The 17,150-nt window shown below is 44.4% G+C and overlaps 1 protein-coding gene across 1 annotated transcript in view; it reads right to left on the bottom strand.

The window, feature by feature from the left end:
• LOC106587342 (disintegrin and metalloproteinase domain-containing protein 10) overlaps positions 1 to 17,150 on the bottom strand; it is a 105,194-nt gene that overhangs the window by 19,666 nt on the left and 68,378 nt on the right. The window contains exon 4 of the mRNA XM_014175660.2: positions 6,083 to 6,241. Coding sequence (XP_014031135.1) covers positions 6,083 to 6,241 — 159 coding nt within the window. The remainder of the gene's footprint in view (positions 1 to 6,082; positions 6,242 to 17,150) is intronic.

Raw genomic sequence — 17,150 nt, 5'->3', positions numbered from 1 at the left:
GTGTGTAACAAGGCGTAACACACAGACTGTCTACGCTAACTGAAAGAATAGGCCTCTGTTCACCGCTGACGTCTCCTTCTCCAGGCTGGAGAGTAACAAAGCAGTCTTCCTCCCAAATTACATGTCACTGACTCACTCACTGCTCGACTTTCCTCTACCTTCCTCTGCCAGAGGCTCTGAAAAACACCAGACTCAATAAGGAGCAACACTACTACTTGAAACTACAGTATCCAGAAATGTCCAGTATTCAGCAATACACCTTCACAATTACTGACACAGATCAATGCGAAAGAATGGTCTGAGATACCACAGATTTTGCCACAGAGTCCAGATTTAAACCTCCATCTAAGCAGTGACCGTGTCCTTGCCCTCTGCTGACAAATAATGCCATTGCCCAGAACAACATGTGGTGCTGTGTCCCTCTGTGGACTGGCTGGCTGCTGGAGCATTCCCAATGGGACCAAATCAGTAAAAACAGAAAAACAGCTGGGTACTTTACAACCCAGGTAACATGGTGATCACCAAGAACACAGTTTGTTCACGGGCGTCTGCCTAAAGCAGGTGCACAGATCCAATTTTCTCATAAAACTGAACATTTTGATTAACGCATCCAATTCAAATCTATTGACTCTGCTCTGATGTCACCCATTGAAGAGCAGCCAGCAAGCAAGTTGGAGAGCACCCTCCCTGTCATCACCATCCTGTCATCACCTCCCTGTCATCACCTCCCTGTCATCACCATCCTGTTCATAAATGAGTCAATAAACAAGCAGTCTCACCATAGTACAGAGCTCCCCTGTAGAATGAGCTCAGCGATCACAATGCAGAACACAGAACTGCACAGTGAAACACTAATGAAAGTGAGTAAACCATAGTGACACAGAACTCTTAGCAGAGAGCCATAATTGCCTGTGGAAATCTGAAAACTCTTATAATGGGTTTTTGTAATCTACACTCTTTACCTTCACAGCAGGCGTGAATGCTAATGAACTCCAATTACGGCTGTGTGTTTAGTCAACAGAATAACACAGGGCTTTCTACTTCTTCCCTAGTTGGCTTTATCTATTCACAGCAAACTACTTCACCATCTCTGTCTGATGTCAGTCCCTACAGAACAAAGCCATTTGTTCCAGGACGAAGGCGCAGGGTTGGGAACAGGTATGGAGGACACACTGGGAGGCAGGAAGTTACTTTTTCCTGGTTAGGTTACGTGACCATGGAAAACTTCTGACCCTTATTATGCGGGAGACAGAGGTAGGCAGAGTAACATATGGATATGCTGTTTTGGGTTTGGGCAGAGTGAGGTGAACTCAGGGGCCTCAGCCGGGGCTCTCTGGGCCTGGGGAATGGCGCAGTGTCAACCAGGCCTGACAGCTCTGTTGCTGTCTAAGCGGGCTGCATAACAGAGCAGGCAGGGTGAGGAGGAAGATGCGGTGTGTGTGTGTGTGTGTGTGTCTGTCACTAATGAGGACTCTGGGATAACAGAGCCATCTCTCCCCCCCCTGGGCAACATGCCCTCCCTACTCTGCTTCAGATACCTGAGACAGGACTTCAAAACACAGGCCAGCACAATCCCACACTCAGCACTTTGAATGTTTTAACCTATACACCGCAATACAACAACCCTGAATACACAGAATAACTGAATGCATATGCCATCAATCAATCAGGCCGTTACTGTACAATGTGCTGATAATAAAACAAGGTCAGGTCAGACTGCTCTGTGATCAGTTCCAAGCAGAGAGATGATTCACTCCCCAAGTTATCCCCAGATAGTAACATGCAGTGAGATGGAGTCAATAATGCTGACTGCACGCTTCAATAAAGGTCTCCTCTCTCCACTGCATCTTTTCCCTAATGTACACAACACACAGTCGATGCCACTGCTCTAGTCAATAGCGAAAGCCCCCTAATCACAACAAAAGCACACACCAGTAAACACAAGCAATCAATCCTACAACTAGGACAATGTAATTACAGTACATGTATGCGTGTCATTTAGTCTACACCAATCAGCACTCTTACATCCATCACAACCAGAGCCACCACAACATACTGGCATAGAAATGGACTCCAAATGGCTTCCCGAGTGGTGTAGCAGTCTACGCCACTGCATCGCAGTATTGAGGCATCCCTACAGCCTGGGGTTCGATCCCAGGCTGAGTCACAGCCAGCCGTGACCGGGAGTCCCATAGGACGGCACTCAATTGGCCCAGTGTAGTCTGTGTTAGGGGAGGGTTTGGCTCATCGCGCTCTAGCAACTCCTTGTGGTGGGCCAGGTGCCTGCAAGCTGACTTCAGTTGAACGTTGTTTCCTCCGACACATTTGTGTGGCTGGCTTCCAGGTTAAGCGAGCGGGTGTTAAGAAGCAGTGTGGCATGGATGGTCATGTTTGGATGGCGTATGACTCGACCTTCAGGGAGTTGCAGCGATGAGATAAGATCATAACTACATATTGAATATCATGAAATTGGGGAGGAAAAAAAATACAAATAATAATATTACAAGAAGATAAGATTTTTTAAAATAAATAATATGAAATGGACTCCAAAGACATAACACTCAGTACACAGTCCTATTCTTCAAAGTCCTTATAGGCATCATTTAGACGTATTGTGAGTGAGACTTAGTCCTCAAAGCCCTCAGGTTGAGTCTGGCAGTGCGGGGAGGACACGGCGCAGCAGAGCTGCTGTTCTAAACCTCCCAAATTAACCTGTCGGTCACCAGCCTGCATGACGGGAGCAGAAATGCCACCGCCACAAGCCAAACACAAACACAGTCCTAAAGAACACGCATCGCCGTAATGAACACACACAGTGCCGACGAATACGCCTCAAAACTTGAGGAAAACACACTCAGTCCCAAAGAACACAAACTCAGGCCCAACAAAAGCACACACACACAGCTCTGCGACATACAAGTAAACACTACACTCAGCCAGCGTTTCACACTCCCTCAACCTTCCTAACCTCCTCTCCTCAGACAAATTTGGACAAACAGACATTTTAATTCACACTCTTCGATGGCAGAAAAGTGGTAAAGGAATGATTTTGGCACGTTATTTTATTTATATTTCGCTTTTTTAATCAAAGTCGAGATAAGTGCTGCAGGGTCAGGATGGTGTTCCTTAAAGCCTGGCTGTACTTACAGCACTATTGACTGACCGCAGTTCATTTGCATTCTGCTTTGCATATCATATGATGAGTCACCACAAAGCGCCACTAGTGGGCAGTCAGGTCAACCGGTTGGAGGGGGAGAGAGTGGGCTCAGGGTCAACCTGTCCCCCATTGTCAGTTGAGGAGAATGGCTCTGTACTGGACCGGCCGAACAACAAAACGGTCTGCCCTGACAATGTGTTCTCTATTTCCAAACAGAAAGCTGCCATTGTCCCTGCAGTGAATGCCCTCTCATTCAGATGCTAATCAAAAGGCCTTTGCAAACGAGAAGCGAAGAAAGACAAAGTTGTGAAAGCTGGCGGAAATGGGAGTTACAGAGTCAGTCACGCCTTTTCATTCTTCATTCCATCCCTCCACCATTTGTCCTTCCTCTCTCTCACCAACCCCGGCTTCAACAGGAAAGAGAATTCTAAAATTAGGTGCCACAGTTTCTTCAAGGAAAAAAGCCTCCGCCACAAAATGAACCTGTTTGAAGTGCATTTGAAGTGTCTCTTTGATGTCTGAAAACATACAAGTGCAGACAGGATATCTGTGAGGAGAGACTGTTTAATGAGTGGATAAAGACACACTCCCAGGAACAGCAGTTTGACTAAAACAACTGCTGAAACCTGAATGTTACACTGAATGGGATGCGGCGGCAGGTAGCTTAGCGGTTAGAGCTTTGGGCCAGTTACCGAAAGGTCGCTGGTTCAAATCCCCGACCAAACAAGGTGAAAAATCTGACGATGTGTCCTTGATCAAGGCACTTAACCTTAATTGCTTCTGTAAGTCGCTCTGGGTAAGAGAATCTGCTAAATGACAAAAATGTAAATGGAATGAAGTTCTCAAACAGGTCTAATGGAAGATTGTCTTTACCCAGTCCTCTTGTATCAATATGGATTTGATACTTCATTGTGTCATAGGAATGTAGCCAAAGTCAGATTAATAAATGACTCAACTATGTGTTAATGTCCTGCTGATAACATGACACGCTATGCAAATATAAATATGATGCACCACAAGGAGGCAGTGTGGAGCATGTTAACCCATAGTGGTACCTTGTGGCACAAATGAGGTAAGAGTATCTTTATAGGAGAGCTGCCATCAGTGCTATGACCGGACTTCACACGGCAGCATGACTTGACAGAAAATCTCTGTTTGGGGCATCGGCATTCGCTTCATAGAGTAGTGAAGGAAAAAATATGAAATGGGGCCCTTCATGTAATGTCTCAGGCAATATGATCTGCTAAGGAAAGAAGAAGAAAAATGTGAAGAGCACAAATAATAGGTAGGTCATAACTACCTCAAATCCGGTACTGTGGCAGTCGCCAAGCCCTGCAGTACTATTGAGGGGTTCAGATGACAGCCTGTTATTGGATGACACTGAGAGACAGAGAAAGGGAAGAGGAACAGAAAGGCTCTGTTCACACCCTCAGATAAAAAGACAGAAAGAGAGAGGGATGGGAGGAAGAATAGAGGGTGAGAGCTTTCTTGACACCTCATACATACATAGAAAATGAAAAGGGAAAGGAGAAAGAGAGAGTAGGCCAACATTGTGGAGAAGAAGCGTGAGAGAAAGGTTCTCTGATTGCAGGCTCATGCTGGGCTGGTTGTGCCTGTGTGTCAACAGGCAGGCTGGCTGTGAATCAGACCCATCTGAGGAAAAGAGGGCCAAGTAACACAGGGTGGGCCTCCACGCTGCTTCCTCCCTGCCTGCCTGAGGGGGCTGCTCTCTGGCCTGTACTGGGATGAGAGTGGGGTCAGTGGTCTCTGGAGCTTAGCCCACACCCACACCTCAGATCGACCTAGAATTGGTGGGCTGGTTGCTAAGGAAGACGACCCACTCCCTGGCACTGGGATTGGCGTCTCATCCTGACTCCGCATCAATCATTAGGGCTCAGCCTAACCCTAACCCTGTGTGTGTGTGTGTGTGTGTGTGTGTGTGTGTGTCTTGCCACAGTGTCCCAGTGCAATCTTCCTCAGCTCCTCTTCCTCTGGCTCAGACTCATTCCACAGTTTATCTGACATGACCTTGCCTTGACCTTATTCCTGGCTAAATGCTCAATGTAAACTCCCCTTGGATAGACCTCTCCTTTGACAGCTCTGCATTGTATTTGAAGCGTAGACCTCCACTCTGCTCAGTATGCACTCCACAGCCTTTAAGACCTTACCTCCAAGCCTAGAGAAACCTGTCCTGTCCCACCCCCATCCTTCAGTCCATTTAGGCACACATTCATCCATCCATCATCGTCCATATCGCTGCTCTCAAGAAATACCTACAGCAGAGAATCGCCTTTCAGTGTCACTATCTAAAGTCCCTGTCATGTCACAGTGTGACACCTACTGTTCTCTATGATAGGGAGGGATGTGTATGCAGCAGAGGTGGAGAGAGAAAAGCTGGGACAGACGAGCCAGCATGGATTAGTCACTGTTGTCAGTGGCTGAACACAACTGTAATTAAAAAGAGCACAGCCATGGTACAGCTATTTAGAGCTGCTACAGCCAATTCAATCCATTTCATGCTCATGATGGAAGAAATGGCTTTTCAAAGCGAATAACACTGACAATACTGTGGTGTTAACAAGCCATCCACTGTGCTTCCAATAATAACAATCTTTGCCTGCACAAAATGTGTTATTTGGTACAAAATTGTATTCCAACTGCTGAATAGGACAATGAACCCCTAATTTCTAAAGCTATATCCCTAAAAAATGATCAACACTTATACGCACACCCAGAGTCATACTGTATGGGCAACATGGTCTGAATCAATATAGCAAAAGCCTTAAAGAACATGTCCTTTAAGTCTATAAAATATGGCTGTCATTAATGTGATAGGTAGAACTCATTTTAGTGCTGTTGGCACCATTACTTCAGCAGACCTGCAGGATGACTGGCAGAGGAGATCAGTGAATCAAGTATACTCACTGATGTCCCCCTCGTGGTAGATGACTGAGTGGTAGGGCACATCCTTGTCTCTGAGGTACCTCTCCGAGGGCTCCACGTAGTACATGCCCTGGTGGGTCTGGATGAAGCCTTCAAACCTGCCGTCCACCACCGAGCCGTGGGTCAGAGTGCCCTTCTCACCTGGAGGAGAAAGACTAGGTCAGGAAGGGTGGTCAACTCAACTCTATTCAGTTAATAGGAAGAAAGTCGATGCTCAACATGTGAGAGAAACACACTCAAAACATACAGACCAATGCAAGCTGACAAACAGAACATAATGCGGACACACACACACACACACACACACACACACACACACACACACACACACACACACACACACACACACACACACACACAGCTCTAGACATTGAGCAGATGGTAGACCGTGAGCTGTTCCTGGGGGGAACACCGTCATGGACAGAGTCAGGGTGGAACGAAGCATCATAAAGACACATCCCTGCTCCCCTCATCTGACCTTCAAATCAGACAAATGATGACTTTAGTAATAAGAGCTTGGACTCTGGTTAGTGTCAGGGAAAAACAAAGAATAGTTTCTTAGGCAAAAGGCACAACTAAAGCTTGAAGAATCAAGGAACCAGTGAGAAAGAAGGATAAATGGAGTAAGAGGGAATATAACAAAATGCTGTCAGGGCATAGCAGAGTCTATTAAACATCATCCGCCTTTGAACCAGACAGAGAGAGTCTGGCCGACGAAAAGGAATGGTTTTTAATTCAGTGTTTGTCAAGAGCAAGCTCCTTGAAAAACCTTTTCCATCAGCAGCTATGCAGGTTGGAAGAAAAACTCCCACTCCCAATTAAACCTGTGTTATAAAAACAGCAGACTCTGGAGGGCTATAACTGAAAAGGACGTAGATGACTGGCAACTCAATGGGAGAAGATAACTAAATCAGGGAGAGAATAAGACTTGTTTTCCTCAGGATAGGGAAGCCCAACTTCATTTTATCTGCTGCGCTCTTCAGTTCTGTATTGGTTGCGAAAATGTTGGAGCGTTTGTCTCATAGCTATCCTGAGGGACCATTGCAGTTTAGCGTAGACAGAGAAACACAGCCAACCAGCCAGCCAGCCAGCCTCTCTCCCCAGTTAGGTTTCTGTTTCCAGAGGAAAGAGGCCCAGTAGGCCCGCTGGGGGCCGTCTGCTCTGCTCTCCTGCTGGAGATAACGAGAGCAGCAGAACACACAGCTGTCCCATGGAGCATCCAGCTCTTTCTCCCTAAATCTCTGTCTGTGTGTTCCAAGGGCCCAGAGTCCTCCCTCGTTTTTCCAGGCCCTAGCCATGCAGTTCGTCAGGATACATTGGGAAACTAACTGGTATTTGTAGCAGTTTTTATACTGAAAGTGAGAAAAACAAAGTGCTTTCCATTAATGCTACTGCTGTACATTAGGCACATATTAGATTAATAGCAAACCACAGTCAATAACAGAGGTGCTTGCTCAAAATAAAGTTGTAAACTAGATTACCTCCATCTAAACAAAATCAGCAGGATACTAGGGAAAGGAATGTTGAGCTATGCTGAGACCATTCATTGACAGTAATAACTGTCACTTTAGATGACTTCATGTGTCATTTCTGCTGTCCCATTTTCTTCATAATACATGAATAATACTTTCCCCACGGACAGCTTGGAGATCAGCGTGAGGACCAATTTGATCTATGTTGTTTTATACTGGGCAGCACTTGGTAACATTAAAGACGGCCCTATGGTTTGGATATAATTTCAGGGACTGATTCTCCCTTCTGATCTCCAGAAGGCACAGCTTGGGCACTGCTCATTTGCCCAGAGAGGAAGCCCTTTATCTGGGCATGAAAGGCCAGTGCAGAGGGGGGTTTAGACCCATCCTCTGCACACATATGGATCAAGTCTGATTATTGTGCCAAGGAGTGCTCAGAACTCAGACACGGATACCCTCACAGCCTCAGAAAAGGGAGTACTAATAATTCCTAGTTAGGAGAATACAGAGTGTCCCAACGGCAACTGACTAGACTTTTATGTCAGAGAAGGAGAGAAAAGAACACACAACACTAATGAGAGCTGGGTTAATGTGGCCATATAGACAGTGGAAATTCAATATTCTTTACCCCTGTACCTAATCAGAAACCCTTCTGCAGTCCAGATAGAAGCAGCTTCACTCCAATTATGAGAATTCCAGTAGACTGGGACCAAGGTAACCACCTAATTTAGTCCATGAAAATGCCTGGTCCCCAAAGTGCTAAGTTGGCTAATGTAAAGTAAGGAGAGTGGAGTCTGCTGGTCTTTATGAGGGGCAAATGAGAAAATGAATGTATAGGCCCATCTGATCACACATAATGGAGAGGTCTGGTCTCTGGCTCTCTACTAGCTTACAGTACTTCACTAGCAGATGGGTTCTACTCCCATCCCAGTACAGACAGCTATTAGCTACAGGTGGAGGAGAAAGGGACTCAAGGGAGAATGGGACTTGGGATATGACCTATTTACCTCCAGTTCAGGGTTCTTCAATTATCAGGCAGAGGCCAACTGATGAGCAACTGCATTTAACACAACACACAATGCCAGAGATGTACAGTGCCTTCAGAAAGTATTCACACCCCTGGACCTTTTCCTCATTTGGTTGAGTTACAGCTTGAATTTAAATATGAATTAAATTGATATTTTTGGGTCACTGGCCTACACACAATACCCCATAAAGTAAAAGTAGAATTACGTTTTTAGAAAGGTTTGTTTATTAATTAAAAATGAAAACCTGAAATGTCAATAAGTATTCAACCTCTGTTATGGCAAGCCTAAATAAGTACAGGAGTAAACATTCGCTTAACAAGTCACATAATAAGTTGCATGAACCAACTGTGTGCAATAACAGTGTTAAACATGATTTTTGAACGACTACTTTATCTCTGTACCACACACATACAACTATCTGCAAGGTCCCTCAATCAAGCATTGAATTTCAAACACAGATTTAACCACAAAGACCAGGGAGGTTGTCCAATGCCTCGCAAAGGGCACCTATTAGTAGATTGGTAAAAATAAAAAAAAGCAGACATTGAATATCCATTTGAGCATGGTGAAAGTTATTAAAATGCACTTTGGATTGTGTATCAATTAGGGATGCACGATATATCGGTGAAGATATCGGAATCGGACGACATTAGCTAAAAATTCCAACATCGACATCGGCCCAATGTCTAGTTTAATGCCGATGTGCAAAACCGATGTCAAAGCTGACGTGCATACTTATATAACCTAGGTACATGACATAATGACGCCATGAAAAATGTAGGAGCTACACGTGAAACACAGCATTCCTAACCTAGCCCACAATGTCTGCTGTGTGGATCGAGCAGTGAACAAGCAGTGTCTTCTGCTGTTTCGGTTAGTTATTGTTTTATTTCACTGTAGAGCTCCTAGTCCAGCTCAACATGCCTTAGATAGCTCTTTTATCACACGCCCCACACATGGGGAGACCTCACCTGTCTTAGCTGGTGTCTCCAGAGATGCAAGCTCTCATCGTCACTCAATGCCTAAGTTTACCCCCACTGTACTCACATCCTACCATACTCTTGTCTGTACATTATGCCCTGAATCTATTCTACCACGCCCAGAAATCTGCCCTTTTCATTCTCTGTTCCCAACGCACTAGACGACCAGTTCTTATAGCCTTTAGCCGTACCCTTATTCTACTCCTCCTCTTTTCCTCTGGTGATGTAGAGGTTAACCCAGGCCCTGTAGCCCCCAGCATCACACCTATTCCCCAGGCGAACTCATTTGTTGACTACTGTAACCGTAAAAGCCTTGGTTTCATGCATGTTAACCTCTCTGGGCTAGGCGGGACGAATTCGTCCCACCTACGTAACAGCCACGTGAAGCCTGTGGCGCGATTTTCAAAACCTTAAAAATCCTATTACTTCAATTTCTCAAACATATGACTATTTTACAGCTATTTAAAGACAAGACTCTCGTTAATCTAACCACACTGTCCGATTTCAAAAAGGCTTTACAACGAAAGCAAAACATTAGATTATGTCAGCAGAGTACCAAGCCAGAAATAATCAGACACCCATTTTTCAAGCCAGCATATAATGTCACCAAAACCCAGAAGACAGCTAAATGCAGCACTCACCTTTGATGATCTTCATCAGATGACAACCCTAGGACATTATGTTATACAATACATGCATGTTTTGTTCAATCAAGTTCATATTTATATCAAAAACCAGCTTTTTACATTAGCATGTGACGTTCAGAACTAGCATACTAGTTCATACTAGCAAACTTCCGGGGAATTCGCTAACATTTTACTAAATTACTCACGATAAACGTTCACAAAAAGCATAACAATTATTTTAAGAATTAGAGCTACAGACCTCCTCGATTTTAAAATAGCTTTTTGGTGAAAGCACATTTTGCAATATTCTAAGTACATAGCCCAGGCATCACGGGCTCGCTATTTAGACACCCGGCAAGTTTAGCACTCACCATAATCATATTTACTATTATAAAAGTTTGATTACCTTTTGTTGTCTTCGTCAGAATGCACTCCCAGGACTGCTACTTCAATAACAAATGTTGGTTTGGTCCAAAATAATCCATCGTTATATCCGAATAGCGGCGTTTTGTTCGTGCGTTCCAGACACTATCCGAAATGGTAAAGAAGTGTCGCGCGCATGGCGCAATTCGTGACAATAAAATTCTAAATATTCCATTACCGTACTTCGAAGCATGTCAACCGCTGTTTAAAATCAATTTTTACGCCATTTTTCTCGTAGAAAAGCGATAATATTCCGACAGGGAATCTCCTTTTCAGCAAACAGAGGAAAAAATCACAAAGGCGGGGGCGGTCGGGTCACGCGCCTAAGCCCAGTGTCCCTTGATCGGCCACTTGAGAAAGGCAATAATGTGTTTCAGCCTGGGGCTGGGATGACGACATTCTGTTTTTTCCCGGGCTCTGAGCGCCTATGGACGACGTAGGAAGTGTCACGTTAGAGCAGAGATCCTTAGTAAAAGATAGAGATGGAAAAGAAGTTCAAGAAATGGTCAGACAGGCCACTTCCTGTAAAGGAATCTCTCAGGTTTTGACCTGCCATTTGAGTTCTGTTATACTCACAGACACCATTCAAACAGTTTTAGAAACTTTAGGGTGTTTTCTATCCATATGTAATAAGTATATGCATATTCTAGTTACTGGGTAGGAGTGGTAACCAGATTAAATCGGGTATGTTTTTTATCCAGCCGTGTCAATACTGCCCCCTAGCCCTAACAGGTTAACATCAGAAGCCTCCCCCCTAAATTTGTTTTACTCACTGCTTTAGCACACTCCGCCAACCCTGATGTCCTAGCCGTGTCAGAATCCTGGCTTAGGAAGGCCACCAAAAATTCTGAAATTTCCATCCCCAACTACAACATTTTCTGTCAAGATACAACTGCCAAACGGGGCGAAGTTACAATCTACTGCAGATAGCCTGCAGAGTTCTGTCATACTATCCAGGTCTGTGCCCAAACAGTTCGAGCATCTACTTTTAAAAATCCACCTTTCCAGAAATAAGTCTCTCACTGTTGCCGCTTGTTAGACTCCAGCCATCCTACAATCTAAGACAGATGCCCTCAATCTCACACAAATTAACAAGGAACCTACCAGGTACAACCCTAAATCCATAAACATGGGCACCCTCATAGATACCATCCTGCCCTCAAAATACACCTCAGCTGTCTTCAACCAGGATCTCAGCGATCACTGCCTCATTGCCTGCGTCCGAAATGTGTCCGCAGTCAAACGACCAGCCCTCTTCACTGTCAAACGCTCCCTAAAACACTTCTGCGAGCAGGCCTTTCTAATCGACCTGGCCCGGGTATCCTGGAAAGATATTGACCTCATCCTGTCAGTAGAGGATGCCTGGTTGTTCTTTAAAAAAGTGCTTTCCTCACCATCTTAAATAAGCATGCCCCATTCAAAAAATGTTGAACTAAGAACAGATACAGCCCTTCGTTCACTCCAGACTGGACTGCCCTTGGCCAGCACAAAAACATCCTGTGGCGTACTGCGGTAGCATCGAATAGTCCCCGCGATATGCAACTTTTCAGGGAAGTCAGGAACCAATATACATAGTCAGTTAGGAAAGCTAAGGCTAGCTTTTTCAAACAGAAATTTGCATCCTGTAGCACTAATTCCAAAAAGTTCTGGGACACCGTAAAGTCCATGGAGAATAAGAGCACCTCCTCCCAGCTGCCCACTGCACTGAGGCTGGGAAACACTGTCACCACCGATAAATCTACGATAATCGAGAATTTCAATAAGCATTTTTCTACGGCTGGCCATGCTTTCCACCTGGCTACCACTACCAACAGCTCTGCACCCCCCACAGCAACTTGCCCAAGCCCCCACCCCGCACTTCTCCTTCACCCAAATCCAGATAGCAGATGTTCTGAAAGAGCTGCAAAACCTGGACCCGTACAAACCAGTTGGGCTTGACAATCTGAACCCTCTCTCTCTAAAATGATCCACCGAAATTGTTGCAACCCCTATTACTAGCCTGTTCAACCTCTTTCGTATCGTCTGAGATCCTGCCGCGGTCATCCCCCTCTTCAAAGGGGGAGACACTCTAGACCCAAACTGTTACAGACCTATATCCATCCTGCCCTGCCTTTCCAAAGTCTTCAAAAGCCAAGTTAACAAACAGATCACCGACCATTTCGAATCCCACCGTACATTCTCCACTATGCAATCTGGTTTCCGAGCTGGTCATGGGTGCACCTCAGCCACGCTCAAGGTCCTAAATGATATCATAACCGCCATAGATAAAAGACAGTACTGTGCAGCCGTTTTCGTCGACCTGGCCAAGGCTTTCGACTCTGTCAATCACCGCATTCTTATCGGCAGACTCAATAGCCTTGGTTTCTCAAATGACTGCCACGCATGGTTTACCAACTACTTCTCTGATAGAGTTTAGTGTGTCAAATCGGAGTGCTTGTTGTCCGGACCTCTGGCAGTCTATGGGGGTGCCACAGGGTTCAACTCTCGGGCTGACTCTTTTCTCTGTATATATCAACGATGTCGCTGTTGCTGCTGGTGATTCTCTGATCCACCTCTATGCAGAAGACACCATTCTGTATACATCTGGCCCTTCTTTGGACACTGTGTTAACAAACCTCCAAACGAGCTTCAATGTCATACAACTCTTTCCGTGGCCTCCAACTGCTCTTAAATGCAAGTAAAACTAAATTCATGCTCTTCAACCAATTGCTGCCCGCACCTGCCTGCCTGCCTAGCATCCCTACTCGGGACAGTTCTGACTTAGAATATATGGACAACTACAAATACCTAGGTGTCTGGTTAGACTGTAAACTCTCCTTCCAGACTCACATTAAGCATCTCCAATCCAAAATTAAATCTACAATCGGCTTCCTATTTCGCAACAAAGCCTCCTTCACTCATGCTGCCAAACATACCCTCGTAAAACTGACTATCCTACCGATCCGTGACTTCGGCAATGTCATTTACAAAATAGCCTCCAACACTCTACTCAGCAAACTGGATGTAGTCTATTACAGTGCCATCCGTTTTGTCACCAAAGCCCCATATACTACCCACCACTGCGACCTGTTTGCTCTCGTTGGCTGGCCCTCGCTTCATATTCGTCGCCAAACCCACTGGCTCCAGGTCATCTATAAGTCTTTGCTAGGTAAAGCCCCACCTTATCTCAGCTCACTGGTCACCATAGCAACACCCATACGTAGCACGCGCTCCAGCAGGTATATTTCACTGGTCATCCCCAAAGCCAACACCTGCTTTGGCCGCTTTTCCTTCCAGTTCTCTGCTGCCAATGACTGGAATGAACTGCAAAAATTACTGAAGCTGGAGACTTATATCTCCCTCTCTAACTTTAAGCATCAGCTGTCAGAGCAGCTTACCGATCACTGTACCTATACACAGCCCATTTGTAAATAGCACACCCAACTACCTCATCCCCATACTGTTATTTATTTTTTTGCACCCCGGTATCTCTACTTGCACATCTATCACTCCAGTGTTAACGCTAAATTGTAATTATTTTGTGACTATGTCCTATTTATTGCCTTACCTCCCTAACCTTACTACATTTGCACAGCTTGTACATAGATTTTTCTATTGTGTTATTGTCTGTACGTTTGTTTATGTGCAACTGTGTCGCATTGCTTTGCTTTATCTTGGCCAGGTCGCAGTTGTAAATGAGAACTTGTTTTCAACTGGCCTAAAAATAAAAACACAAGTCGAGCAGTCATTTGAAAGAATAAGAAAATGTCAGCGAGACAACTCAAAGCCGAAATCCATTAAAGCCAAGATAATGGAATTCACTGCCCTTAACAAATCAACCGTTCTCTGTCGTGGGTGATGTTGGCATTCGCCGACTGGTCAAGCACCGGTACACACTACTAAGTGCACTATTTTTCAGACGTTGCCCTACCGGAGTAGTGGCAGTAATAGCGTCACTGCTATTAGCTTCATGACTGACATTCGGACCAGCGATATCAGCCCCATGAGCATGCGGAGTCTGACAGCACAGTGGGTCATCGAGGATTTCATACTGAGGAAAGTCGTATTTCATGCTCATGAATGTGCTGGTTGTCATACCGCTGCTGCCATTTCAATGGCATTTGAGAACATGTTTGAAACATGAACCCACTAAGCTAGCTCCAGTCGAACAACTGACTCGAGAAATAAGCTCATCAACTGCGCCTGCAGCAGACGTGATACCCTCTGTCATGGCATTGAAACGCCTGCTCAACAGGCATTCTCTCTTTACTGTGTTGCCACCATGCTCGATGCTATGCACAAGGACCGCTACTTCGATGCAGACAAGAAACAGGGTTTACGTGAAATGTTACATACACAGCTGGACAAGATGGAAAGGGACACAGTGACAGTGCGCACCGAGGAAGAGAGGCCACGGACAGACAGAGCTGAAACTTGGAATCCTGGAAGAGAATGAATGAAACGACTAAACAAATGAACAATGAAACAGCACAGCAAGTAAGTGAAATAAATAGGTTTGATTATGTTTTACTGGTAATGGGGACATACGTAAATCCCAACAAAATAACTTTTTGGTCAGAGTGTGTGTGTGTGTTTGTGTAACCTTTATTTAACTCGGCAAGTCCGTTAAAGAACAAATTCTTATTTACAATGACGGCCTACCCCAGCCAAACCCGGACAACGCTGGGCCAATTGTGCGTCGCCCTATGGGACTCCCAATCACGGCCGGATGTGATACAGCCCGGATTCGAACCAGGGACTGTAGCGATGTCTCTTGCACTGAGATGCAATGCCTTAGACCGCTGCGTCCATGTGTGTGTGTTAACTATTTAACTGTACTAGACTGCTTAAAAGGCCGCAAAAATGTTTAATATCGGTATAGTTTTTTGGCAAGGAAAATATAGGATATCGGTAATCGGCAAAAAGTGTTATATCGGTGCGTCGGTAATATCAATACACCGAGCCACTACAAAAGATACAGGCATCCTTCCTAACTCAGTTGCCGGAGAGTAAGGAAACCACTCAGGCATTTCACTATGAGGCCAATGGTGACATTAAAACAGTTCGAGTTTAAATGGCTGTGATAGGTGAAAACTTATGATGGATCAATAACATTTTAGTTACTCTACAATACTAACCTAAATGAGAGTGAAAAGAAGGAAGCCTGTACAGAATACAAATATTACAAAATATGTTTACAATAAGGCAAGAAAGTAAAACTGCAAACAATGTGGCAAAGAAATGAACTTCATGTCCTGAATACAAAGCGTTTGGGGAAAATCCAACACGACACATCACTGAGTACCACTATATATTTTCAAGCATGGTGGTGGCTGCATCATGTTATATGTATGCTAGGCATCGGGACTAGGGAGTTATTTAGGATAAAAAGAAAAGGAATAGAGCTAAGCACACGCAAAATCCTAGACGAAAACCTGGTTAAGTCTGCTTCCCATTAGACACTGGGAGACAAATTCACACAAGACCAAATATACACTAGAGTTTTCTTACCAACACTACCTTGAATGTTCTTGAGTGGCCTAGTCACAGATTTGACTTGCGAATCTATGGCAAGACTTGAAAATGGCTGTCTAGCAAAGATCAACAACCAATTTCATAGAGTTTGAAGAATTTTAAACAAAATAAATGTGCAAATATTGTACAATCCAAAAGCTCTTAAAGACTCCCAGCTGTAAGCGCTGCCAAAAGGTGATTAGAACATGTATTGACCCAGGGATGTGAAATGTTTGCATTTCATTTAATACATTTGCAAAAATTTCTAAAACCACGTTTTAACTTTGTCATTATGGGGTATTGTGTGTATTTAATAAATTGTTTGATTCAGGCTGGAACACAACAAAACGTGGAATAAGTCAAAGGATATGAATACTTTTGGAAGGCACTGTATTAGACAGAAAAGGGTTGAGAAGAGAAAGATGTTGCCACTTACTGCAATTCAACTCTGAGTGCAATCTTTTTCCCTAATTGCAGTATTCTACAGTATTACATTTTTGTAACACTTTGTTATTGCAGCAATTATGCCTTTGGCAAGCGGCCTTGCTTGCTGAAGCGTGATTGCATGATGATTACCCGACCACCATTTCTCTGAAGATTAGCAACTGCCAAAAAGCTCATCAAGCTTGGGGAACATGGTCTTTGAGGACAATATTATGTGTTCCTTGCAGCGTTTCATCTCTCATATGGAAACTGTCCAGTTACAAAAAGAATGGGGGGAGCAAGGTTTTAGATTTGATTTTGTAAAGCCTAAGGTTCTCTGTCGTACATCAAGGCCTCGGTAAACATGAACATCATCTTCAGACTATTCTGTAAGTAAGCCAGAGTGAGTCTGGCAATTAAACTTATCAGTAACCACGTTTCCATCTACACTTTTTATGCGAGTAAAGGCATACTGTGTATATTTCAAAAATCACAACAGCTGTGATGGAAACTGGAAGTTTCGATTCAAGTTTATAAATGCCTACAGATCATGTGTTTGTTTGACAGGTGGGATCTTTGTGTCATGAAAATTAATTATGCAAGAA

This window comes from Salmo salar, chromosome ssa26, assembly GCF_905237065.1.
Source record: "Salmo salar chromosome ssa26, Ssal_v3.1, whole genome shotgun sequence".
NCBI classification, from domain to species: Eukaryota; Metazoa; Chordata; class Actinopteri; order Salmoniformes; family Salmonidae; genus Salmo; species Salmo salar.
Note: the sequence above shows the minus strand (reverse complement) of the source record. Positions and strands in the feature narration are given on the sequence as shown.